Here is a 27,949-nt window from a genome sequence, read left to right on the forward strand (position 1 = left end):
TAAGATATTATACATAATCAAACCATGTTAAACAGTACACTCTCGGCAAGCAGCTAATTACAAGCATTCTGCTGGTCATGTTTTTCACACAAAAGTAATTCAATAGCACATAAATATTTCCTTTTCTGATCTGCTTCTTTTTACAAAACCATTCATCAGATTCACAGAATTAGTACAAGTAAGGCACATTAGCATATATCATAAAACTCACAATAATAACAAAGAATTGTAAAGTTTTAAGGACTAATTCCTTCTTTGCAATGATTTCTGAACCGAATGAGACTTTATCGGTAGAACCCTCCTATGTTGACATTATTCTTACTTCTGTTGCAGCCAACTGTGGTGGGTGCAATACTGTGCATCACCATGGACATAAATAATTAAATTAAGAACCGTGTGTGGTACCAAATCCCATTCTCAGATCTTGCAGAGAAATCGGACACATTGTTCATGACGTTCATTACGAGCACAGACTGTTTTAGAGCTATACGGAAGTCAATTTCCAGTTATCAAAATAAAAGGGGATATTGCATGTGTCTCTGAGTATGTTATCGTTTCCCTAGTACAAATATTGCTTAATGCAGAAAGGATGTTATAGTATTGAATTGACTTGCATAATGAATCCTAAATGCTGATGTCTCAGATTCTACTAAATTAAATGAACTACAGGTTTTCCTTCTTCCACCCCCCACCCTGCCCCCAACCAAAGGACTCTTTCCCACAGAAGGTTCATTTACACACAACACAGCTTTTAATTAGGAGCATAATTTACAGTAAAAATTTTTTACATTACACCTCTGCTATCAAAAAAACCATGAAATCTTTCATTTAAAGTTGTAATTATACATTAAAAAATAGAACACTATTTCCTTAACAGGAAGAATGAATGTGAACATCTTCAGATCAGATTTCTTTATTGCGGCTTTTGAGTCAAAGGTCAGTCACTTTATTCTCTAACGCAGCTGCTATTTGCTGTAAACGGAAGGCAAGCTGCATTTTTTGTGCAGCTGGATCCTCTTCAAGTGCATTTATAATCTGGAAGAAATAAACACAGAATGTTTAGAATCATTTAGCTTAAAATATACTACATAGTTCCCGGACCAAGTGTTTGATACGACTTTGGTTGTAAAGAGTCTTTTGCATTCACTCTGAACCAAAGATAATCTAGTAGGCCCCATGTTCTATTTTTACACAAAAGCAATAAAAATGATCGTCTCCGTTACTTTATCTAAGTTGCTGTAATGTTTCCCGTTATGCTGGGATCCAAGCAAATTAATAGGCAGTACTTTATCTTGTGAAAGCCTACATTCCAAGATGGAGCAGGCAGGGGGAAAAACGCCTTTATAGCTATTTAAGGAAGAGTGCTTTTACTTGCAGCGCACCCTACAAGGCTTAAGGGTCATTTACCAGCAGCAATTAAGCCCCATCCCCATGAGCTTTGGTTATGAGGAGCTCCTGGGTGGTCCACGCAGAGGCATTAGGTAGGGCGACGCAGGGTCTCTTGTGTCTACAGGCAATACGATGAAGAAAACGGTCTGGCCTCAGCGTGAGGGAGCTGCCGGCAGCTCCCCGTCGGCTGTCGCCAAGAAATGCCGAGACCCTGGCCCAGCACCCCGGCCCAGCACCCCGTAGCTCAGGAAGCAGAGAGAGCGTCAGAGGAGCCCCCCAGCATCCCGCACGCAGCCTCTGCTCTACGGAATATACATACAGGAAGGTATGACTCTGAGGCACAAGGGATTTGAAAACAAGAGCTAGAAAAGGTCAGCTGTTATGAGAAGGCTTTTCTTCAAATAGAGTTTTTTAGGGCTTCTCAAGATCAAATTTCAAAGGTTTCGAAAGGTTTTTATTTCCACCATCCTTTAGGGAAACTTTTCCACCAACTATTAGATTTCTCCATTAGGAGAACGTGTTACACGGCAAAACAGCTCCTTTTCTAGGACTGGGTTTATTAATAAAAGTCAGACACTGTAATCAAGCAGAAACCTTTAGCTCTGTTTAAATACTGTATAAACTCGCAAGTACAAGAACTGGAGAAATAGTTTGCCTGTCACTACCTGTGATTCTTATTACTTCTTGCAGATCATTGATGATGGAGATTAATGCAGTCAGTATCAATCTAGCCAATAATTTCACTTGGAAGGACTGGTATAGCATTTGAGTTTCAAACACTGGAGCAAATTTGTTTAGAAAGAATTATTTTAATGGATTTGTTTTTAAAGCGTGAAAACATTTTTACAAGACAGAGTTAATAAACACTTATTACAGTATTTAAATTGGGCCTAATTTAATTTGATATTGTTCCCTTAATTTAAACAATTACATCTAGCTCTAACTCCTCAAATCTAGACTAAATAATTTATGATTATCTCTGCTGGTGAATATATCCTTCATATAAATGTGGACAATTAGAATGTACCCACTTAGTCACTGTCAAGCCCTGCAGAGATGCAGAAGGTACAGCGCATGCTGGGAACCGCTGCGTCAGTAATAAAGACAAAGGCAGCTGCAAAATGTTCCAATTTATGCAAATTAAAACATTTTCATGGAAAATAAATAAGCTTGATCAATTTTACTGAATGATTCTTGACAGATTATCTCCAGAACTCTGAATTAGCAGCCTTTTCATCAGGTGCACCTTGCTGTTGTACAGCGACGTACGTGAAAGGAAGAGCTGCCGCTGCGCACGGGGGTTTGCCGGCCTGCCACTGATGAAGTCCCGCAGAGCGGTGACTCCGCCTGCGCCTGCCACCAAACGTGACACCACGGGTGGAAGCAGGGACACAGGGACGTGGAAGAATCAGGGCTTTACGGTTCATCTGTCACCAGGGTCCCTGAGCATTTCTGTAAGAGGTCAGGCGACGGATACATTCGGGAAGGCGTTGAAAACCCGCTCGGCTAGTGCTGGGGATGAGGGGCGAGGAACCCAGCGCCATCGGGTTGGCCCGCATTCCTCTGGCCGCTTCCCCTACTGACCCTTGCTGCAAGACTTGCCAGGGTGATTTGATTTTCCCTGCTTACATCTGTTTAAAAGCTGCGACAGGCTGGCTGCTCCTGTATAAAACAGCTGCGGTGAAGCTGAGGATGAGACTCACTGCCTTTAGTGCTAAATGTAAGTGAAAAGACGAACTGTGCTGAGGTGCAAGACAAACTGATGAGAGCTCACATGTGCTGTACTCCTTTTTGATTCAGCATCTGTTCTTACTTGCTTTGATTTAATTCTGGGAGTTTTCTGGAGGCATTCATTTCCATGGAAACCTTTGAATAAAAGTTTCCTTCTCTCTTTTTGTTTTCAGATTAAGTTTGGAGAGCCATAGCCACAGCCCGACTACACTGGGATATTCTTTGTCCCCCTTTCCACGGGGCATGAAAAACCTAAGAAATGTTTTGGACTGAATCTGTGAGCCTCCTTTTGAATCAGGCTACATTCAACAGTTACTCTACTTTGGTTTACCTTGGGCTGGCACTTCATTTGGCACGGCAAAACAGGGACGGTAGCAGGCATGGAAGTTTTAAGTGCATCTTAAATAATAAAAAAAGGCACAGCCCCATTCCTACAAGCAAAACAAGTTTAATGGATTGTTCCTAATAAAAAACCCCACTGACCTGAAACCTGATATAGCTCTGATGACTATTTTTGCTTGGTGACATTGTTATGTCCTAATTCTTAGGAATTAGGACGGTGGAACTGAAGAGAAATGATTTTAAAATCTATTTCTGTTTCAGATTGTGTTAAAGTATCCCTACCAAAACCAGACAGCCCATAATGAAATTGTTCATTTATAAGAACACACCCTGGACCAGTGTAATTGCCAAGCAAGGTGTATAACTGCAAAGTTAGAGCTTTCTCTTCAGCATTGCTTTTACCTGATTATCCAGGGAATTCCAGAAGTTGTTCCTTTAGGCTGATGTTAGCCTTCATAACTTTTTACCATTGATATTAAAAAAATGAAAACAAAAGCTGCAACTTACCTCATCGTAGTATTTGTTAGCATACTGGTAGAGTTGGTGTAGAGCCACAAGCGTATTTAAGGAATCGGTATGTGCCTGTTAAACAACACAAGCGGGCAGCAAACGTGTCAAAATACGATCACAGACAGCTGTAGGTTACGCACATGCACAACTGTTGGATACAATATACAAGATTTCCAAGTGCGAGCTCTGCATCCTGTAACTTTTGTTAAATGACAGTTGGGGCAGAAAAAAGGGGTGAGAAAACTTCTGTTTGGTGATTTTTAGATCAAGACTTTCCTGCTGGTGTTTTTCCAGCCTGCCCCCAACTCTAACACTGGAGGTGGAAAATATTTTGAACTCTGAATGTCAAACCACAGACTACAGCTCAAACATCTGTTAACAACATGGGTATGTATAACTAAAGCATTTACTCTGTGTAATCAACATATTGTTGAGATATCAAGCATTGGTTCTGTCATGGCTGTTTGAAATCCTTTCTCCAGCTCTTTTTAACTCTTTGAAATTAGTCACACCTCACTACAGCAAAGGTGTAACTCATCAAGATCACAAGCACATGTATGTTTCGAAAAAGCCATCTGAATCATGAAGATGGAAAGGGGAGAGAGACAGAGAGAAAAAGGACTTTAAATGAAGCAAGAAATAACTCTTCCATTACCTCCTCCTCCCTCCCCCCCGACATTTAACTTTTTTAGTGGATGTGCTCTATCTGTCTAAACAGTTGTTTTTCATTCAAACATATAGGAGTCAAGTCTCTAGCTATGCCTTCAGTCTTTTAAGTTAGTTAAGAAAATGAAGAATTGCAAAATATTGCTACTGACATAAATGATTACCCAAGGCATAAAGCAGCAGAGAAACATCCATCTTTCCTTGCTCTGTAAAAGTCACTTCTAGAGCTGGTCAAAATTTGCAGTGTTCGAGCACTCCTTCCGTATTCATTTTTATCATAATTTATAATGTAAATAGAAAGGATCAACATATTCTGCTGATGTTAAAACATTCCATTGAATTTACTTTTAATCACCAAATGCTTTAATTTTATATACATCTCAATTTGTGTAATAAATAAAGTGAACTGGAAAATGAAATGTCACTGCAGATGAGTTTTGTAGTGAATGACTGAAAATAGAAATGCTCTCATGAGGATGCTGATCTGCAAAATGCTAGGTCCTAGGGGCACTGAAATAAACAAACGACAAAAAATTCCCCAAACATCTTCCTTATGCTAGAACTCTTCATCTAAACTAAGCAAACGAGCAAACCATCCAGTAAGTACACTGTTTCTTTGCTCAGGCTAAGCAACGTCTTTTAAGACTGGTGAGGGACTCTCCTGGTTCTCCAAGTTAAATTGAGTGCTTTGAAGGCACGAGCCAGCTCTGGCTAAGCCGAGCCGCAGAGCAGACAGGCTCTTTCAAGACTGAAGCAGGTTTTGTACTGTCTTTGCTCCACCAGTCTCCAACCAGAGTCCCCAGCTGGCAACCACCCCCCTCTGCTCTTCTCCATGAGAGGTAACCCCCAATAACCTATAATGCAAAAAGAAAAAGTGCCATTGAGCAAGCACATGGTGAGCATCTCACATGCACCGTAAAGCAGAAGTATTGCCCTCGTACAGACAGCTCTAAAATAAGCTCTACTTAATGTACGTGCCTCCTCTTTCATTTCTGAAATCTAATTTTTGCTGTGGTAGCACTCTGAATTCAGTCATTACTTGTTATCGGTATGATCAATCCTAAAAATCCTCTATACGCTGTGGAGAGAAAACACAATTCAAGGGTGCTATAATTTTTCCACAATGGATGTGAAAAAATCCGAACACTTTGCTCTGGCACCTACATCACTCAGATAGATTAGTGATGATAACCACTCTTGGTTCCATTCAATAATCAACATTTCAAAGGGCTAAAAGGCACTACACTAAACAGGAGTATTTCAGAGATTTATGAAACAACTCATTTGATGCTTGCACATACAAAACCCCCACTTGTTGAGTTAGAGAAGACAAAAGAAAACAGTTCTATACTTGGCTCCAATTTCAGGACAAGAAAATGGAATTTATTCTTACCCTAGAAATCTCTGCTAGATGGGTATTCATGTCTTGGTCACTAACTGGCACCATCTGACGAATACCTTTGTAGTAACTGCAACAGATGAAAACAGACTTTCAATTAGGTGAAATTAGCCGTGGTTTTCTGGTAATTCTGTCTTTCAATTTTGCAATTATTTTAAACATGCTTCCTAATAATGCAGGAGATGCTCTACCACAACAGACCAATGATTCCTTTAGTAATCCTGCCTTCCAACAGTCATTAGTACCTCCACAAGCGGCCAATCATACCTGATTGTGCAGGGCCATACCACAGGAAAGAAATCTATTTATAATTGCAGCTGATGATTATTTTAGGTCTTCAAACTTTTGAAGTCATCAGCTAGCAAGAGTTTTGTCCTGCGGCAGATCTTCCATGGTATTCACAGAATTGCCAATTAGTAAATGAATAAAGTCAGAGATGGAATAGAAAAAATGCGTTTGTGAAAATGTTTTCAGGATTTGATCTCTACTGAGTTATGGAAGTGCAGCGTTGGTTAGACAGATCGTATGGGTAACAAGAACCACTGCAGAAAACAGCATCGTATTTTCTCCTGAATAAATCTATCCATCTGTCTGCACAGATATGAACACACACGGGGTCATAACGGTGCTCCATTTCAATCCTGGCAATGCTACCACCAAGGGAACATTTTAACATTCGGGTGTAAAATTTTTAACATTTGACAGCTGGCTTTGACTACCTCGGCATTCGCTTTTCCTCTTACATAGGCTTAAAGCCCTAACAACTCCGAATAAGCATGAAAAGAGTCTATACTTACTCTTCCACCATTTTCTTATAGTTAGAGATTTCTTTTGCGTAAAGTAATTTATTACTCGGAGAATCCTGAAAAATTTATAATAGAGAGAAACTTGGTTGATTTATGAACATCTCTAGGAAGCAAAAGAAAGTCAAGAACTTAAGATCAAGCCTTTATATTCACATGCACTTCAGTTTACAGATATTAACATTTGTATGCTTATTAATGTTGGTAGGATTATTTGTCCTAAAAGGATGACATTTACACGTGGCATTACTGTTGAGTTTCAATGCAAGATGATACTAAATTATTGGTGGACATGAAACAATCAGTTCTTAACTTGCTTTTTATAAAAGCAGTTGCTATTTTCTCCTTCTTATCAATATCAGTTGGCAGACTACACAGTAACACTGACATGTTCACCAACCTGTTAAGTGGTGAAATGCTAACTTCATTATAAAACTAAAAAGAAACTATCAAAGCTGTATCTCCTCAGAGAATAGGTATTGTCTATGAGGATGCCCTTTGTCTTGTCAGGCATGAGCATAATCAGGATGTGGAATGCAAATCACTTACTCTGCTTAATTTGTGCTCTGTTCTTGTGCAAGCATCCATGAAAGTCTGTGCAATGACTGACAAGGAAGCATCCACTACTTCGTGAACATGAACATCAAAGATGAAATGGGGATTTTTCAGTATGTTTACCCAGAATCTAAGAGGCAGGCTGCAAAGCAAGGAGAAAGATAAATAATCCTTTTTACACAATAAATGTTCTACAACAAGCAAATCACATGAAATTAAGTACAGGTTTTGCATTTTGATTTCTTCACAACAGTGAAGCTTAATTTTATATTTCAACATTTATACAAGCTATCTGTTGTCTGGTTTCCATGTCTGAAAACCAAGCCTTTACATCTCTCACAGAAAAACTCATATGAGAAGAATCTTGAGTGCCCCAAAATAGCAAAAGAAGATGTCTACGTGGTTAGAGAAACTACCCGAGCGGTATTTTATTAGATTTTGTGCTTTCACAGGTAAATCTAGTCCCATTTGCCTCTCCTCTTCTCTGAGGAAAGACAAAAACTAAAGTGGTCAATCTGCCAGTGACAATCCCATAGGTAGGCTGGTTTAATTTTTGCAGCTTCTAGGCTTACAGGGAATCCTTTTGATCATATAAATGTATTATCTCAATTAAAATGATTCTGAGAATTATAAATGAAATTTACTTTGATTTGTGGTAAGAGAGCCAGTACATACCTGGGAATTACGCTCTCATTGCTCTGCAATACAAGTATTACTCTGTTCATACTGTACCTGTTTGTTTTCCAGATGTGAATGGTATCTTCATCCTTGATGTCATGTTTTTCTGCTTGCTCATCAAGGAAGTCAAAGAAGTATTTCACAGCTGGTGGCACCACATGGTTTGAGTTCAGCACACTATGAAAGAAGTTATCTACAAACTGCTGAAGTGTCCCCTAAAAGCAAAATTTAAAAAATCTGTTACAGGCTGAACTTGGTGCCAACCTAGAATCTTTTACTCCTGTTGATGCTAACAGCCCATAATCCAGTTGCAGTCACTGATGGCCTTCATCCTGAGTGCTAAGTGACAAAAACCAAGCAACGTCTTAGTACAGTGACCTTACAATCTGCCAACACAGTAAAGACCTTCTAGAGAACAATCTTATGTTCTAGCCTGAAAGGTTGCGACTTCACCAACTATTCTATGGTTTGCATAGAAAGGTGTGCTTCTGCTTGACAGAAGAATCATAGAATGAAGGAATAGAATCACAGAATAGTTTGGGTTGGAAGGGACCTTTAAAGGTCATCTAGTCCAACCCCTCTGCAGTGAGCAGGGGCATCTTCAACTAGATCAGGTTGCTCACAGCCCCATCCAAGAATCAGAAACTGGTTGCTAAGCATACAATACATTTACACTTCAGGGTCGTTGTGCACATAAAATAATTGTTAGCCTTTTTTTTAATGGTTTTGCAGCTTCCCACCTCCAGTTTCTCTGACTCCAGAGCACCATGAAGTTTTTAGAAAGAGACTGAGAGGAGAAAGTGCCAGTGAGCATTTGACTTTTTGTTTAAGGGCAAGCACTCGGGTCTCATCAGACACCCAGTCTGGTCCAGGTCTATGAGCTCCACCAAACCCAAGGAGAAGTGTCCCTTCTTGGTTGGATTCCTGCATCTGCCTGGACCTTAGAGACTGCGACTTCAGAGGCTGTCCCCTGATTTAGAGATGACCCTGTTGAGGCCACATGCAGTTCATCCCTGCTCAGCTGGCTGGCCCTATGGACACATTTGAAGGGCTGCATCCTCTCTCTCACCGTCACTCCAGCTGCCAGCCTCAGAACAGGGCAGGGACTGAGAAGGCAAGGAGCCCTAAGCCACTCTGCTGTCAGCAAGGACACATCAACAGTCCTTGGGTTGTAGGGGCAGCTGTGGTCCCAGCCATAACATCTCACCAGCTCTGTACGAGTTAGTAAAGCTCCAGACTGGTAATAATCTATAAACTGGCTACTGGGAATAGAAAAGCAGCGGCTGAAAAGGAGTTATTAACAGAAGAGAGGGATGTAAGCATCTTGCTGCCTCTTTGTCCTGAGTCTATGTCATCTATACAAGACTTTCCTTCACATCCACTTTCACACTTGGACAAATGGCCTTAGCTGCAGCCAGACCAACCTCATTTTCATAAGGAGCCTGGCTTTAGGGTCATTAAACACAATATTCTAAATTCTTTCTGCAAGGAGGAATGCTTTGCAAAATTATTTTGCTTGTGATCCATTCTGCAGTACAAGCACTAAAAATACTCTAAAAGGACTATTATTATTTGAAAACATTTTTATTTTTCTAGGTTATACTGCAGCATTGGTCACACAGAAGAACAGGGAAATATAAGGCTCTGCAGCAGTTTACAAAGCATTCGGTTCAAAAGAAAACCCAACAAAATATTATCTAAACAGGTAGCATGGAGGAGAAGATCCATCTTTGTCTTGCAGGAAAAATCTTTATTTAATGAACACATAATCATGGTTCTCAGCTTTGATTGGGAGTTACACTTTATCTCGTTCCCAGTCATGTTCCTCAGGGCATATTAATCACTTGAAGCCCTGAACACCAGCTTGTATGTACATGACACATATTCAAAATGGCAGCCAAATGCATGACTAATAGTTGCATCATTTTCTCCAGTTGTACCTCAAAAGCTATAGCAGTAAGGTGTACCGTGGCACATCTGAGCCCTACCTTCACAGAAAGAAGTCTGGTCAGGTAGATTTCTGTAATAGCTTTGGTCCTCTCTTTTTCTTTCACGCTGCCCCGCTTCGATTTACCTTCATCTATTTCATCTACTGGCCGGACTAGATGCCAGACCTTATTTTCATCTTCCAGGAGTGCATGCCCTAGAAACAGTAATCGCAATAATTACAAAAAATGCCCCACACCCAGAACAGCAACACGAAAATAATCATATACATAAGTACATGTAAGAGCTTTGTTCCCTATCCTTAACATACCTGTCTTCTTGCCAAGAGGATCTGGATTACTCTGTTCCTGTCCAACATATACAACTCAAGTACTAAATGCTCAATAATACATAAGCTGAAAAAGCTTGCTTTTGTCAAGAGCAAAGGGAGAGGAAGGTATCACAATAAAGAAACTCTTGTTCGGTCACGTAAGCAGAGTGTGTATATTTTTTGAGGTCCGCACACTGAAGTACTCTACCCCTTTGTGAATTCTCAGGGACATGATCAAGTTACAGAAACTCAGCTAGGCCTGACCCAACAGCCACCACAGAAAGAGCAATTGTAGCCTACTCCAGGTACAATGCAAGATATTATTGTAGCAGCTCTGGAGGATTTGGCAGTGACAATTTAAGAATTTATGATCTCAACTTTTTTTCTAGGTATCACCATTACAATTTACAATTTTACCCTAACTGCTGAGTTCAAAGTATGGTACCTCAGTTCAAACCTGCCTTTATCGGCATTTGACCAGCACCACTTGACTTTGTAGCTGAAAGAAGCGAAAATGCACCCGTCTGCTGAGACGACATTCACTCCAGCAGAGGTAATGACTGCAGCAAATTCATAATCCATTATAATAAGATTTAAAAAATATTTGTTTGTCAGTATTCATAGCTTAAACCAGAGAGAGAGACTCGTATCAAGTCTATTACCATATAGCAGAAACAGGAGTAAGCACCTGGATGCTACTGACAGCTCATCTGATTACAGTGCCTCGCTATGCTATCCGTGGCTTGGTCATGCATCTGGTCCCTGAGCTTGGTTCAATGATCACGCAGTGGAATAAAGGGGGTCTTGCATTTCAGCATCAACATGAATGTTCAGATAAACTCTATGCTCGAGAATCTTTTGTTATGAACAGTTCTACAAGAGATGATACAATTGTTTTAACTTGCAATTAATATCCCTTGAAAAAAGATTCTGTTTCAAATCTCCTGGTTTTGCTTGCTCTTCCTTTAATTTCTGATTTTTTATATCTACTTGGCATAGTCCCTAAAATCAATGGCGCTTTGCCAGTGGAAGTTACTGAATCAGTGCATTTAAAATCATTGACATCTGAAAAATGTGGAAGTTATTTTTCCCATAAAAATTGTGATTCAACCCTACTGCACAAATTATTTTGCATTACTGCTAAGTTTTATGCTTTAATATATGTATCTAACATAACTGAATCCCAGTTACAGCAGAAAATATCAGTTTCTAATTGCATGAATTTTGTCCTTTCAAAGTTTTGGCCACAGTAGTTTATTAACTAAGTTCCTCAGCAGCTACATTAAATTTACCAGCTTGCATGTATGTTCAATATTTTACATCACAGGGGAAAATAACATTTATGTGTAATATGGCCAAGCCAACACTTCTGCTTGAATCTACTTTATACATCCTCATGAAAAGCATTAGCTATGCAGTCTTCTGGGGCCTTTACTTCTTTTTAGCCAGGTAGGGAAAAATAAAAAAAAATCCCACATGAAATCACATTATCCTTTGAGAGTCCTTAATTTGACTTGGAAGTTCATGCGAATGAAGCAAGAAAGAAATAAAAGCTATCACTTTATTTTGAAGCAGCTGTGATTTCGCAATCGATACCATTCGTAGCAATCATCCGCCCCTACAGTAAGAACCACTGCTGGGCCTGAAGTCTGGAATTTCTTTTTCAATGCCTGTTATTTACTTTTGTAAATTAATAGATCAAATCACGCAGTTAGAGCACAAACTATTTTCCAGCCTTATATCAGTCGCTTGGTACACTTCTGCTTCCTCCTTTGATTGAAAGGAATTTATCCTCTCTTTGCCCTCCTGATGGTATATGGCCCAATTTAACTTTGGAGAGAAGCGAAGAGGTTTCCACTGAGATTACTGGCCCTTATGTGCAGCTTAATTTGGCCCTTGTTTGTTTAGCAACAACAGAATTGGCTACTAGGGAAATAGTAGTTACTTCATAGGAAAGTAGGGATGAAGAGGCTACAGCTCAACCAGATGAACTTCTGCAACACAAAGATCCCACTTCATTGCTAAAAATAGCAGGAAGAAAGAGGAAGAGAAATTCAGAACATGGGGCAAAAAAACGTGTCAGCACTATGGTTGCTAAGAGAAAATAACATTTCTGTGACATAATATTTTCCCCAATGGAAAAGTAGGAGGTGAAGAAAATAAAAGACAGGGGAAAACACCTCCTTTTTTATTGTGGTAGCCACATTATATGTCAAGCCGTAAGTGGGGAGAAGGCTGCACCCACTGGGTCAAATGCTTCCCCCCAAACTCTTTGTCTTGGCCCTTGGACATTCTTTGGCCAATATAAAATAACGCTGCGGGGGGGTGTTTATGCCAAATATTGACTGCACTGACTAATTATAGCGTTATGAACCATGATGTAAACATGATGGAAGCAAGTGAGATTGTGACAGGCAATGTAGCCCCTTTCCCCTTGCGTGGCCTGCAGCAAATTAGCTTCCTTCCAGTCTCCTCCCCCCTGTGAATACACCACTCCATGGAGGTGAAGGAAGAGCTGCCCTACACGGATCTGCTAATCGGTGTTTCTGATCTGCAACCCTCTGTCTATTTTTATTCAGAATTAAAAAAGGGGAAGAAAAACCCCATAGAAAACCCCCGGAATAAGCGAGCGTGCTGCTTTGGCTTATAGTTCAGTACAGAAATACTAGCATGAAATCATTGGAACCATTCTCCATCTTGATACAAATTAGTAATTGCATTTATTATTTCCAGAAGCAAAAGATGCTGCATTTAATTTGCCACAACCTTCAGCTTCTAGTGTCTTCCTGTTAGAAGCTGTGAATCAAAAGCAGCATGGAAGCAATGCCAGGTTTTAGAGCAACATCTCTGAACATCGTTTTACATTTTTGTTCTGTGCAAAGCCTGGTACTTTGGCAGACAGTCAATGGCTTCAGCTGACACTTCTCAATGCAAAAGGTGCAAGTTAATGACAGACTCTGAATAAAAGGAAAACCACTTCGTCACAAGCCTCATTCATAGAGCTGGGATAGGATTTCTCTTTATTCCAACCTTGTAAATCCCTGTGTCATATAAATGTGTATATGTGGGAGGGGAAGACTGATCCTCTCCTCTCCCTTTTATACACATAGCATCTCACAAATCACTGTCACTGCAGGCTCTCGCTTTGCATTAGCTTTGTAACATTTTATAGCTTCCCAAAAGAACAAGTTGGCACCAGATAGCTCTGAGGACCCTTCGGCACTAAAGAAAATGGGCTAGCCTGGCATGAAATAATGTCTGCCCAAATTTGTACACTACCATGGTGCAAAACAGAGTATGGAGAAGAAACATGGTGGAAGTTGTCTTCACGCCATACTTTGGGATCTGAATTCTCTCTGCAGATTTTTCTCTCATGTACAAGAGCCCTTGTGTGACAGCACTGTCCCCAGAAGTTTGCCTTTCCTTTACAATTTAGTATGCCACACATATAACTAAGGAGTTCATCTTGGAGTACAGATCACGTATGTTCAGAGAGCTTCATCATACTGAATCATAGCTAAAGATATAATCGTAGAGAAGGAGAAAAGGAAAAAAAAAAAACCCAACAAAAAAAGAAAACCACATGGTCTGGCCCTCTACTGCTTGCCACAAGGGTAGTGAGGTGGGGAGGATGAAGCCTGGGAGCCCAGAACGGGAGACTGAACACTGCTCTGTGTTAAGAAAGCAAAGCAAGCTAAGGACACCACCAGGTTCCATTCATGGTCCAATCCAGTTCTTTAGAGCAGAGGCGACTACCACCTCAGCAGTGATCCCAGCAACCAGTGCAACCAAACTGAACAGAGACTAGGAATCAGCTCCTCGCCTGGCTGCACTTCACTGCCCTCTGTATTAAACTGGATGGCTTTTTAAGTTAACGTGCTGGGTTGGCACCTGCTGTGACAGAGTAGTCACCACTTGGCCAACTATGGCAGGCACTTGCAGTAAAGGGGTGAGAGGATAGCAGCAGAGGTGTAGCCACAACCATTAGAAGACCCTTCAAGGATGTTGGAAAAAGTCTAAACAGAAAGCATCCAGGAGGACAGAGTAAAAAGTAAACAGCAAGTAATTTTGCCCGTCCTAACTTCCTGGCCAACACTCAACACAAATGAAATGGAAGTCTGCACATTTTTGTTAAATAGAGATATATGCCAGAGCTATCAGCCGAGACCCATCTTCTTGGAAAATGTACATTTCTGGCATATTATTTCCAATCTGTTTGACTGCCCAGCCCTTAAAACCTATTAAATCTAAGGTTGGTAAATCTGTTTAAAGGAGTGAAACTATTAGGTGAAGCAATGGCTTTTGCAATCAGTGCTAGACATAAAAGCATATCAAATGAGTTCACAGAAGGAAGAATGATCTCAAAAATTATTGTTCCATAAATCTACCTTCTACTTCGTGTAAAATAACTGAATATAAGGATTAAAAAAAAGAGAAACTGAACATCTGAAATGTAAAGGAAACACATGTGACAAAGAACATAAATTTACCCGTAAATATTTCCATAAAAATCTGAGTGGATTTTAGGCTGTAATAGATATTGTGTCTCAAGAGATTTTGAGATAAAGGAAGTTGGTGTAGACAGAATACTAATGTGTCGAAGTAAAAGCTTTAAAAGACAGGTTGCAAGCTAACAGGCTGTCTTTCGTGTTGAGAAGTCCAGCATACTGTAGCAAACAGCAATATAAGAATTATGCAACAGCTGCTTTAGCGTTGTTAAAAGAGAGGAAACATTACAAGGAAATCCCTGACACTAACTTACAGCGGATTGCAAACCTTAAAAAGAACAAAGGAATTGTGGAAAATGCTGCATCTAAAGAGATAACTTATATGGAATGAACAAACCCAACCAACAAACCCTGGAAAAACCAAGCTAGCATAGATGGTGAAACATCACTCAAAAGGAGGGAGAGACAAAATGTGAACATAACAGAGATGAGTTTGCAAGGAACATAGTTGTAAGAAACGCAATAAAAAAATTATATCAGATCCATTATGTCACAGAGAGGGGAGCTGGTCTCTACTGTGGTTCATCTAGAACACTGCATTTCAATTCTCAGTCTAATAAGAAGTGGAAGAAATTTGGAGAGGAAAGTAAAGAAAGGAAGAAGGAAGGAGAAAAAGAGATAAAGCTTTGGAAAGATGAAACATATGGTTTGACTATAGATGTAGTGGGATTAAGAAACAAAATATGCAAGGAAATGTTTGCTAAGAGTGCTTTCTATTAAGCCAGGGTATAGACTCACAGCGATTATGGTTAAAGCACCATTTTTTAAGGCTTTTATAATAAGGACAAAAAACGCATTGCAAGTGTGCAGTGGGTAACACACAACAAATAAGCCCTATATAGTCTGGTGGGGAATATCTAAAAGCTCCACAGACATGCTTGATAAACAAGATCAAGACAGTAGTGTCACTCTCTCTGTGTGTTTTGACTTCTAGACATTTTGGAAAGTAGTGAAGCCACAAGATACTTACTTTCCCCTGGGACATCTTGCTGGTTATCCTCTGGCTGCTGGGAAATTCCCATTTTTGATAAGATGAGTGTGGCACCATCTCGGACCTTTGAAAATACAAACACAGGGATTTTATTTGAAAGAAGTATGCACTACTGAACCTCCTTCTTAACACCTCAGCTGCGGTTTCTCTAATCTTTTGCAGGTAATCTAGACCTACGATTAATGCTGCCTTTCAAAGGCTTCTTGGGCAACTGGCTCTGCAATTCCGAACAGACTCCCTCCCCCTCCTTTAACAAGAGATCCCACCAGCACCTCTTCTGAGATTGCTGAAAATGCTGAAAGCATCTCCAAGACTTCAGTGGTTCCTCAATCTGGTGTGGGCACCCTTTGTACAAAAATGGGGTTTATCGTGAAGAATTGGATTTGTCTGTTTTCTGAGGGAAAACTAACTAACTTCTATCTTTCCTAATCAGGATATCTATTGCTAGAAAGCAATAAATAGCATACAAAGGGAAGATAAGTGGATTGCAAGTGCTTGGTAGAGTGCACAGTACGAAACCTACAACAGACAGTACAAAAACGTCAACATCTGCTCTCCTGAGTGGGCTGTTGAACAAACCAGACCAACCCAAAATCTATTTAGCAGCAGAGCAAGGACAAAGGTAATTCTCGGGGGTAGGAAGTGGTAGAGAAAAGAAGAGATGAATATGACACCTAGCAAAAGAAGCTTTTGCATGTTCAAAGGGGAATTTGGATTTGGCCACTGCAATGATGAGGAAATCCAAGTGCTGGCATTTAGGTGATGTGTTTTTGGTAAGAAGTGTAGGCACCATGTCTAGACAGAGCCTTTCACACTCCCAAGCTTTTACTGCCTAGACTAAGAGCTAGGGTTTTCTTTCATTCTTAATGTAGCACAGAAGTTTCTCTAAAAACAAATAAAGATTTTATTTATTACTAGAGAACAGTTAACAGATGCGAACAACTGCTCTGAAACACCTCCTTACATTATAATGCATTAGTGTGTTGATACGTCTCCATCTGCCATCTCTTTGGGATGTTAAATCCAAGTCTGAGAGGGTTTGTGCAGTAGAACCTGGACGCCACTCTAAGGGGCAATTAAAATGAGAAAAAACAGTTTTTAACCATGTGCAAAAATAACTACTCCAAGAATGTTTCAGTTTAGAGACCTACTGACACGTTGTGGAACATTAAAAGAAGTAATTTGGCATATGCCACAATGAGGTTTTTTTGTTGCTCAATAGTTTGGCCTTTACTACAGAAGTTTGCATGAACTATTCCTAACCATGCACATGACTTCTGATTATTTTCCACAGAAAGTTAAATTCCTTTGCATAGAATACTACAAGTATATACAATAATAACTGCCATCAGTCCAAAATAGAGGAGTAGGACTTTCTATGGAATAGAAAAGGCAATTTTAGGTAATTTAGTAGGATTTTCTGAAGAGCAAGAATTGCATCCTCTACTTTCAGATTAAGCCAGTAAGGAAGATATTGCAAAACTATTAATTGGAGCTTTTATTATGAGATTATTAGGCCTTTTAAGTTACATCATTTTTTTTTCGTCAAGAAGAGAACAGCAATTTTGAAAGCCTTCAAGGAGCATGATTTTCAGAGGCTGTGTGGCTCATCATCTCCTAAAAGTGCAGCTCCTGTAAGTTATAATTCTTTTGAATAACCATCATAAAGGCAAGTCAAAATCAGTACCAGTTTCTGAAATTGCATCATTACTTCTCCATCAGTTAATTGTCCATGCTGTCATTATCACATTAATTAGTACCTGCGATACTGACTCTGTCAGACATGAATACATTTGTGCTAACAGTCATTAACAGGCTCTTTGCACACTAATGACAGTACACCAAAACTTTAAGAGTCAGGATAAAGAACTCTATAAGAAAGCATTAATTTTTCATGCATATTAAGATTGCTGCAAAATGCTGTATTTTTGCATCTAGCTGAACATGAATTCAACTTTTTTTTAAAAAAAAAAAACAATAAATTGCTTTTATAGATGTATCTGGGGAAAATACAAAATCACACAACATGTTTCACCTGCTCAATACGGTATCACAAGTAGCTACCTACCAAGAACTACACTCTCAGCTTTTGGCCACTGAGAACACGGCAGATTTCGGTAAACTTGGTCTATTATCTTTTCCTTTACTTGTGATATAGTATCACAGTTCAGCACCTTCACAGGTACGGAATCGGTTCCTCCATCTTGTACATATACATTTACTGTCTGTAAAAAAAGAATGTACATGGTTATTAAGACAAATGAGTGCTGAATTACCTCTGAACCCATTTTTCTGGGCGATTTAAATGCAAACAATATCTACAATTCACTGTGCAACAGTTGTCGCGCAACAGTACATATTTGCAATGGGAGTATGGATTATTTGAGGGATCCTTCGCTGTTATACAGCCAACCAGATATCATCAATTCCAGCTAATTCTTCTCACTATGACAGAACAGAAAAGATGCAGAATAAGTTTACTCATGTCTAATATGCTACTATTAATTGAGTCTTGGGAATTTATTAAAGAGGGACGCACAACAACAAGCAGCTGGACCACTGACTAGTTACATGCTTCTCATGTAGCCTGATAACCTGGAACATAGAAAAGCACAAGTAATGCAGTGCCCAAACTTAATGAGTTCCCAATAATCATTTGAGCCGCACTTCGCCGAACTCCTAGAATATTGTGTGCTTTTGCCTTGCTTTACGCTGTCTTCGTGGTTGTGTTTTACTTCTCAAGTCGAGCGGACTAGGTCTGTACATATGGTGATTTAACATGGCTCAGCTGATGAGCAGTGACTTGTTCAGCTCCTGTAACTTTAACTCCTGTGACCAGCTGTTCATTAGATATATATAAATACGCACACACATACACACATGTATTTAGATATAAAAGCCATTTGTATCATCTTTGGTGTTCAAAGAGTTCATTTACTGCTTGCTTTTGCAACAATAACTCTAATAGTTCCAGGAAATATACCTAAGTAGTTTACGCTAGTTCTAAAATATTACTGTTCTCTGATAGTATTGACATGGTTTTTTTTTAATGTTAAAGAGAATTTCTTGAAAGCCTGTAATTTGCTAAATCCAGAGTGATTTTTTTAAAAGTAGCTTCGCTATATAAGTGTCAGTTTTAATACAGACAAAAGCAAATGAGAAAACAATGGCCAGGAAACCTCCCCAGAAGGAAAAAAAACCACCAAAACCAAACACGTTATGCAAAGCCTCTTTCTTTCACTATCTGAATCAGTGCAACAGCTCAGAGCCCTCGTGGATCTTTTGCCAGTCAGGTAGCTTTGGAGGCCAGGCACATCCGAAGCGCCGCACCTCTCGGATACATATGGTCCTGCCAACCATAATGCCTGAGTTTATCATCTCAAACCTTAGAAATAAACTTGCATGGCTGGTATTTTTAAACAGTGAAGAAAAGCTACGCCATACGGCAGTCAAATTAAACATGATTGCACTGTCCCTTGACAGAACTCTCAAACTAATCATGAGATTTCACCTTCCTTTTCCTATTAGCTTTATGGTAATTAGACATGATTTTGCTGCTGGTTCAGTATGCAGCATGTCAGTGTAACCAGTGATGCAAAACAGATTCATCTTTTAAATAAGAACAATTAGAGAGCAGACAACTGCTCTGTACCGTACTTTACCACCGTGTCTCACTTCCAGGCAGAAGTGAACTAATTAACTCATGCTTTAACCTACCTTGGTGCACAAATGCTCCCTAACTGTTCACAGTTACCACAACAATGTCATCATCATGCCAAAGATCCCAATAATTTATAGCAATAGTAACCCCCTTCATAATCTTTCATCATACACATATCTACACATATATATACATACATCACATCATCTTACATGCACGCACACAAAATCTTTGTCTGATGGAAAATCTGTAAATCTGGACCAAATACTGCTACTGTACAATGTTAAAATGTTTAATATCTAGCTAGTATGCTTGTTGTGCCCACATCTGATTACATACACAAATTTTCTGCTTTCACACTGCCTTAATTTAGCTTAATTGCAGGCATTGGCTTTTTTGTGAAAAGAAACAGACTGACTAAAGAATTATTGCCATTAAGTCTTACACGATGTATAGTGCAAGTAAATTTTGTTCTCCATACACAAGAGAAAATCTAACTAGCACTGCCAGTCAGTGTGGTTTCTACGGGTGGCACTTTCAGCTCAGATACGAAGATGGCAACTCACCTAATCCCCAAAGTATCAACTGAACTTAAAACATTCCTTCTTGCCCAGCACACCCTTTTCTGCCAGGCAGTCTAGGTCACAGTCTAGTAATTCTGTGAGTGAAAGTCCTACAGCAATCTCCTCACATCAGCCCCTCCTATCAGCATCCCTTCAGAATACACAAAACGGTGATTTTTTTTTTTACCAGGACTTAATAAGGCTTTTTATTATTTCCACACTGCAGATATGTCACTGCATCTTTCTCAGTTGGAGACAACCAGAAATGGCTCCTAACATGTCAATAAAAGAGAAATCAGAGAGGGGGAAAAAAAAATCCTGTGTTGGTCTATGTATCTTTCATATTCGTTACACTATATCCTGAAGAAAACCAGCAAGACTGTCAGAAAGAGTAAAACTGGAATTTACATTCCCTAAACAGCTAAGGAGTGGGGGGCGTCCATTTTTTAAAAAGACAGTGAATCCGTGTGCTGGAGCCTGGTTGAAAAAGTGGTGTAAATTTGTGGCAGTGAACAGAATTAAGTCAAAGCAGAATTCATAATAGAAAAGAACTGGACTATGGCACTGGTGTTCAGATTAAAGGGGTGGTGCAACTCAGATGGGGAATTCCTTGGGCATCTAACACACGTCTCCAGAACTGCCTGGAGAGGCAGCTTCCCCTCATCACTGTAGGGAATTATTTCCTTAGGTGGAAATAAACCCCTTTCAATGCCAGTTGGGCTGCCCTTGTTCAGAAGGGTTTGACTCACACAGGAGCAAGTGCAGAAATAGGTTCATAAAGCGTTTTGGAGATTGCAGAGCCATCTCACAGGACTGTAGAGGAGCTCATCCTGGTATACTAATAAAATGATCTCTAGAATGACGTTTGATGTGCTGATGAGCAGCAATCACAAGGGAGAAAGACAACCCAAAGTCCAAGTATAAAGTTAGCACAAGAATTCTGCAAAAATCAATTGCCAGTTCATTTAGATGGGAAAAGGGAAGGAGCCAAGCACCCTGACCACTGTTCAGACAGACTTCAAAAATTATGAAAGGGATTTACTGAAATGGATTCCACAGTGGCAGGACTTGGATTTAACGCTTAGAAGGTACTTTATAATTCTATTTTCCTGCTTGGAGACTTGCTTTCATCAAACTGTCGCCAGTCCTGCCCATGACCAGAATTCCTATGCAGATCACAGTAGTCCAGAAAAGTATGTACAGAATTAACACTACAGGACTTAATTTTAAAAGAAAAAAAATACTTTATAATCTATTAATCATGCTTTGCTTACCAACTGCGTATACTCTACATCATCTCCCAGTAAGCCAGTGTCATTCAATGTATACTTGGCTTTCTTTAGTACAGCATCCACTGGGCCTTTTTCTACCTGGTGTTTGATAGCCTTGAACAATTTATAAAGAGGCTCCCCGGCATTGTCCTGTTTAAAGGAAAGGAAATGAAATGAAATAAAGCAAAACCAAGATATACACTCAGTGCAGCTTGTTTAAGTATTATTGATAAAAAACCCCACAGGCGACAGACTTCAACTCTTACCTTGAGGTACTGATACAAACAAATAGACATCCAGTTAGACAACATTCTCTCAACAACCGTTTCAGATCTGAAAAAAAAAATCAACCCTGAGTATGGTAAGGGTACTTAATGACAAAGTTTTAAAGAAAAACATTGCTTGCTTGAAATACAATATTTTTACATGCTTAACTGCATGCACTCTCCTAATGCAATGATTTCCCTACAGAGTCTTGAGAGCATGTACTTGCTTTAGGATAAGTGCTTTGTATTGCTCATCATTCCCGGGTACCTTCAGCTCATTAACTGAAAAGCACACAGCCTTTATGCAAAATCATAAATTGGGTCTATGCTGTAAGAGGTAAAAAATTAACCCAGTTGTGCAGTTACTGGGAAATAACCTACAGATTACAAAGCTACAATGTACACAGAGCAAGGTCTTTTGTCATTTATTTGGGATGACAACAGGGTTAAAAACACTAGAGCAAGCCCTCACTGAATGCACAACGCAAGCTGATTATGTGTGCTCATTATGGAGATGATGTGTGGTATAAATGCTAGATCATTTGGAATAAAATTAGATTAAAAAGTACATGAAACATTCGGTATTGTATTTTGAAGTAAGGTAGATGTTTCGGTAATCTCGATGCAGATTCTACACTACAGTATCTGAGTAAGGAAATCTGCTGCCAGCAGCCCTGCCTGTGCCTTCCATGGCTATTCCTGGTGAGCTTGTCTTCCTAATATGCTTGGGCCAGGCTATTTCTGACTTTCACGGATAGTTGGCATTTTAATACAGTCACATTGCAAATAAATACATTTACAGAAACCAGAGAACTACAGAAATCATTCAAACCTTCTTAGCATCAGCTTTGGGTTTTTGGCCACAACATACTGCTCTATCAGTTCTAAGAACAGCGTCCTCATGATGTCAGTATAGTATTCTAGTTTTCCATGTAAAGCAACTGTCAGTAAAGATGCAAAATACACTTTAGCTCGAGCAGAGAACTCCCTTTGGTTTTCCAGCGTGTGAATAAACTGAAAACAGAAAAGAAATGTAGAATCAAGTCAGATGAGAGGTTTCTGAAGAACCTCAACACTTGTCTGCACTAAGACGACAAGCACTATTATTTTAATATTAATCTCCTAAGCACAGAATGGAAAAGTTTTCAGAAGTTTGAAAAAACTACTTATAAGAAAATGTTGCCTCTAAGTTGTTTTAAATACACACAGAGTGTACTGGACTAATCCAAGGAATGCTTATATACTTTAACTGAAGCCTTATCTAAAAAGGATGCTTTAATTAAATGAAAAAAAGGCATTCTGTGACAATTTTTTAAAAGAGAAAATCAACTCCCCTCTCCCCCAAATCCCCAGTCCTTTCACATCAAATTACAAAGCCACTAATCTAAGTAAACCTGGCAATGCGCTCTCATCTGCCATAAACTGTAATGCTACCATTGACTAACTCAGCACTGGAGCCTCATTTTAAAAAAAAGAAGAAGTTAGAAGCCTAAATCTATATTTATGTGTCTGACAATCAGCCTCAGTTTTTGAGAGTGAGCAATTAGAAGTCTCTTCAGAGCTGCTGTGAGCACTCATCAATCTTGATGAATAGGCCACTTGAGGAGCCTCTGCCTCTCTGGGACAGAGATCTAGCAGATGACTGCCCACAGGTGACTCCCGTGATGAAGCAGGATGGAATCAGCATTCTCCGATCATGTTTCTTAAAAGGCTAAACCAAACTTGTAACAGCAGTTTTTATCCCAGATTGGGTAATACCTGTTTTCCTACAGCCACTGCAATGTTGACTAACTTCATACTACATGACCTGGCACAGAAACATGATCTTGCCTCTCCACCCCACCAGAAAGCTCTGGCTGTGATGCCACATATCTACAGCAGAACCAGAACCGTATGAAAATCACGTATTTTTAATAATTTTGATTCAGTTGTGCTTGCAAACCTACTGTCTTGCACACATGGGTATGCCTAGCTAGGAGACAAGGTGAATCTACTTCGGTACTCACATTAATGAGAAATGATTTGCTATTGAGGAGGTTGGAGAACTGGTTCAAAGCCTGCTCCGCAGTCTGCCGCCTGGCTTCGGGAATATCGAGCTTCCCTGTAATCATCACGTCTTTCTCTCCATCTTTGGAGGGCAAGAAGAAGACTCTGTCTGTGTAGGTTTTGTAGTCCAGTACTGGAATTCCAGCTTCATTGATATCATTTGTCTGATCCTCCATCTCTATCATTAGATCTGGAATATGCAATACAGTTTAAAGGTTCACTTAAAAAAAGCCTGCAGCTTTTTTAGGCAGCACGATCTCTTTGGGTGCCTTGTAAAGGAGAAAAAGCAACTCAACAGCAAAAATTCTATTTCATCTCACATTTTCTCTTGCTACTTTAACCAATTATCCTGTTAACTATGACCACAGCTAATCCTATGGTGACATGAGAATAACTGCCTTTAGCGCAGATGGTTTCCTTGTTGTTGCCTATCCGAAAAAGGGCCTTAATGAACGTCTGGGTGAGTACGAATGTATGAGTGTAGCACAGAGCCAAAAAAAGACACTGCCATATTGTTTTCTTGGTTTTTTTTTTTCAATGCACATTCTAGTCCCCCTGAGTCTAGGTAGTAATAAAGGCTATTTTAAAAAACACAGAGCAATCAAGGAAAGAAAGGTTTAAAGTGTAAAGCATGCTAATTTAATTGGAAGGAAGGGGCTGGCAGGAAGTAAGAAGGTTAAATGGTTCATCGAAATTGATGGAAACATTTCTGTGGGACTCAAAAGCTCTGAAGTTCTTAAAAGGGACAACAATTAGGGAATCATCCTTTGGAGCAGCTATTCTAGCTGAAGGCTTTCCAATTACCCAATATTGCTGATTGACTAGAATGCCATGATAATTAATACAGTGACCTACTGTCTCAGCAGTTTTATTGCTCTTATTCATTCCTTTACCTCTTTGTTTTATAGCATTCAGCAAAGCTGAGGGAGAAAGCATCTTGTGGTTTCCAGCTTTGTGGTATTTGTACTTCCTCCCTGATGCCCCTTTCCTTGGCTATCTTTGGTCCCATGCATTTTAGACTGTCTGCACTTCCACATTACAGTTTCACAGCATGGATCCAGAACGTGTTCTGACTTCAGCGTTTCATTTTACTGTCAGCCAAGGTGGATGCAGTTTAGGAACTGGATTACTCCTTGGATGTGCATTCTACTTCCCCAGTGTTTGTGCTTGATGGAGCAGAGAGGAAACCTTCAACCCAATAGGCAGCAGGAGTCTGTAGCCCCCTACTAGGAGTGTCAGCAAGCGAAAGTTACCTTCTCCTTTCAGAAATGGGTATGAAGTTCCATGGTGAGAGGGAGGGCTGTTAACCTTGATCAATCCTCTCACAGTTCAAAATGCAGTTTGAAATGAAGCCCATTAGAGAATAGTTCTTGAGTCAAACATTTGCTCTTGGTTTGTGTCCAGAATCTGGAAGGAGTCAGTTTTCTAGAGAAAGCGAGCTGGTACAAGAAAAGAACATCCTGTCCCAGAAATACCAGAAAAACAAGACTGGGAGAGGCTTCCAGCATGGCCGAAATCTTTGAGATACCCTGAGCTTCTTAAATTAATTTCAAACTCTAACCTGAAATTGCTGTTTAATTCAATCCTGCTTTTTAGCCACTGTCAATATGAAATAATCTATTTCTCTTTAGAAATAAAACGTGGGGTTTTTTTTAGTAGAAATTATTTCAACATGACCCAACAGCAAGTATAATTCAGATAATGAAGTGACATTTCATGGTAATCATTTAGGCCAATATTTGCAATTTTTGCACTCAGATGCCTAATTTAAGTGTTGCAATGAGTAGTTCAACGTGTAGAAATGCTGAGCCTTCACACCTCCTGCTGCCTTCCCTGGGATGATGCCTCTACATTTACAAAGAACTATTAGCTAGCTCCTCAAATCAAGCTTAAGGTTTTCCCACAATAAACAGGGTAAAATGCTATTTCTTTCCTGCGAGCTTGCCAAATTATCCCTTTGTATGCTGATTGCTGCAAATAAATTTTGCAGCTCTGAAAACAGTTTTTAATATGCATACTTGGCACATACAGCCATTGTGCTAAATACTAAGTGCACGGTTAGTCACTATAAAACATTCTTTCCTCCGTATCAATGGACACTCACATTAAATGGCTATAAGTAACCTCAATCTCAACTAGTTTCTATTTCCCAGTTGCTAACTCTGTGCTTCTTTTAGAGTAAAACTATCCATTTCCTTTAATAACCTCAGCTCCCTATTTTATTTTATTTACGGCTTTCGTATATAATAACAAAATATCTGCTGTATGTCAATGTCAGTAATCAAGACTAAGATCTACTAATTATGTGTTCCCAGAAGACAGTTTTAGCAAGCTAGCACCATTGCTCCAGCCCATCTTCTGATTGCTCAAGAGGACCCACAGGAGTGCAAATATCTGGCATACCTGTGAATTCCTTCTTGCACCGGTCTCTGACACTCTCCTCCAGGCCTTCAAGTTGTGATTTAATTTTTTCATACTCTCGTTCTGCTTGTTGACTCTTGCGTCTTTATGGAAAAGAGGTAAGATTTTAAAAACGTTACAAACTGCAAAAGGAAATAATTTGCAACAAGACCAAGTCTTCATTCCGTGTAAATCAACCTGGCACCATCACGGGCCTGCTGTTCCAAAGCACACTTGGGCCAGCGATTTAAAATCCAATCAGCAGTAGCTATAAACGCTTTCAATCACATACTAAGTACAGAAACTCCATTTGTATGTACTGAACAATGATTGCTTGCAACATGTCCTGCGCTGGCTCTGAGCCACCCAGGAGGGTGTCTGGGACTGAACTGAGAAGGTTGCAGGAGGTCCACGAGAACATCAGTGCTGTACAGCACATACCTCAGCATTCCTTTGGCTATATTGATATGCACTGTAAGAGTGAAATCCACCCCCTCCTGAGGGACAGTATGAGGTCCTCATTACTAACCTTAAAATTGGGCTAAGTAGGTCTTAAGTGAAATACAGACATTGTTCTGGCCCTTTGTGAAGCATGAATTTCACCATTAATCATGAAATTTGTGTGTGGGTAACACTTATCTCAGCTGGAAAGGCCAAAACGACCCCTTAGGCAAATCCATCCAGCTCATACCTAGTGCTGACTGAGGCAGGATAAATCCTGATGGATATGTATACAGAATAAGTTATCTCCTTCATAAGAGGCACTTTAGCTGCCATTTCAAGAATGTATGTGTGCAACTCACTCTGCAATTGTGCGCTTGGCAAGCCTGGGACCAATTGTTGTGCTTATGTATAAAGGACAGACTGGGCTGACTGACAACAAGGAATTTGGTGTGCGTGAGAGGAATAAATTGGCGCTCATACATATTTCCAGCTGTAACTGCCTTTCTTAACTCTGCAGCTCATAAAAAAGATGAAGATAATTTCTGTAGACTGATCTGAAAACAATCAGGTAGTACCTTGAAAGGTTTAGGACAGCAAAAACACCTAATTAAAGGAACTTACCTGTAACAGATGATAGAAATGATGATGATTGCTACCATGGGAATAAGTACCAGTGGCAAAATAAGATTCAGTGGGATGTCACTCACACGTGTATCATATTCCACCCTTCCAAGGATCCATTCCCGGAGCCCAAATTTCACCTAATTAAATTAGATAAGCACAGACATTTGTCTCAAAAAGTGCAAATGGGCAGTGGTGCCCTTCTCAGTTGTGCTCTAAATTCTTAGTAACTCTCACTAAGTGAATTTCTAGCTCAAACTGCCAAACAAAGGAAATATTTCTGAATATTTTATACTGAATTTAGGTCACTAGCACTTTATTCCATGAAGTAATTTTATTTTGCTTAGCAGAGGAAGAAAAATCCCCAGCCTGTCTAGCTACAATTTTACATTCCTATGTAATGAAGGTAGAAGGCATTTGGCAGCTTGGGACCACTCTTTGCGTGTGGCGTCTTCTAGACAGCAGGCAGAAGCTGGAGGAAGAAAGAACTGCGAGGAGTTTCCTCACGGTACTACAAGAACTTTGGAGAACAAATTACTTCAGTTAAGAAGCACTGTATCAGTGTCACTTACACATGATATTAAATTCTATTGAAAAGGTAACGTACAATGAATTCAGGAAGGTTATCGATGGTATCTCTCTTCTGCCGTTTCTTTGGTTGAGGCTGTACTTCTGGTGGCTCACAATATAAGTCCGTTTCAGTTAGTGTTTTTATGTTGCAAGGCTCGTCACCCACAAAAGCCTGGGCCTCATCTATCGTCATGGCTTTGTTCAGATTACTGCCCTAGACAGAAAATACAAGGCTAAGTCATCATCACAAAGTCTTGGGAGACAAGAAGTCCTGAGCT

General features: G+C 39.7%; 1 protein-coding gene across 1 annotated transcript in view; it reads right to left on the bottom strand.

Annotated features, from left to right (window-relative positions):
• Window positions 1-930: 930 nt before the first annotated feature.
• The window catches only part of PLXNB2 (plexin B2), a 79,989-nt gene continuing 52,970 nt past the window's right edge, over window positions 931-27,949 (bottom strand). Inside the window, exons 19-35 of the mRNA XM_075707333.1 lie at window positions 27,709-27,885; window positions 27,102-27,241; window positions 26,040-26,140; window positions 23,597-23,826; window positions 22,423-22,604; window positions 21,591-21,657; window positions 21,328-21,474; window positions 17,898-18,054; window positions 16,794-16,894; window positions 15,809-15,893; window positions 10,062-10,216; window positions 8,128-8,288; window positions 7,390-7,537; window positions 6,835-6,899; window positions 6,032-6,107; window positions 3,970-4,044; window positions 931-1,035 (exon numbers count right to left, since the gene is read on the bottom strand). Of these exons, the coding sequence (XP_075563448.1) occupies window positions 931-1,035; window positions 3,970-4,044; window positions 6,032-6,107; window positions 6,835-6,899; window positions 7,390-7,537; window positions 8,128-8,288; window positions 10,062-10,216; window positions 15,809-15,893; window positions 16,794-16,894; window positions 17,898-18,054; window positions 21,328-21,474; window positions 21,591-21,657; window positions 22,423-22,604; window positions 23,597-23,826; window positions 26,040-26,140; window positions 27,102-27,241; window positions 27,709-27,885 (2,172 nt within the window). The remainder of the gene's footprint in view (window positions 1,036-3,969; window positions 4,045-6,031; window positions 6,108-6,834; window positions 6,900-7,389; window positions 7,538-8,127; window positions 8,289-10,061; window positions 10,217-15,808; window positions 15,894-16,793; window positions 16,895-17,897; window positions 18,055-21,327; window positions 21,475-21,590; window positions 21,658-22,422; window positions 22,605-23,596; window positions 23,827-26,039; window positions 26,141-27,101; window positions 27,242-27,708; window positions 27,886-27,949) is intronic.

The sequence above is a fragment of the Pelecanus crispus genome, chromosome 1, assembly GCF_030463565.1.
Source record: "Pelecanus crispus isolate bPelCri1 chromosome 1, bPelCri1.pri, whole genome shotgun sequence".
NCBI lineage: Eukaryota > Metazoa > Chordata > Aves > Pelecaniformes > Pelecanidae > Pelecanus > Pelecanus crispus.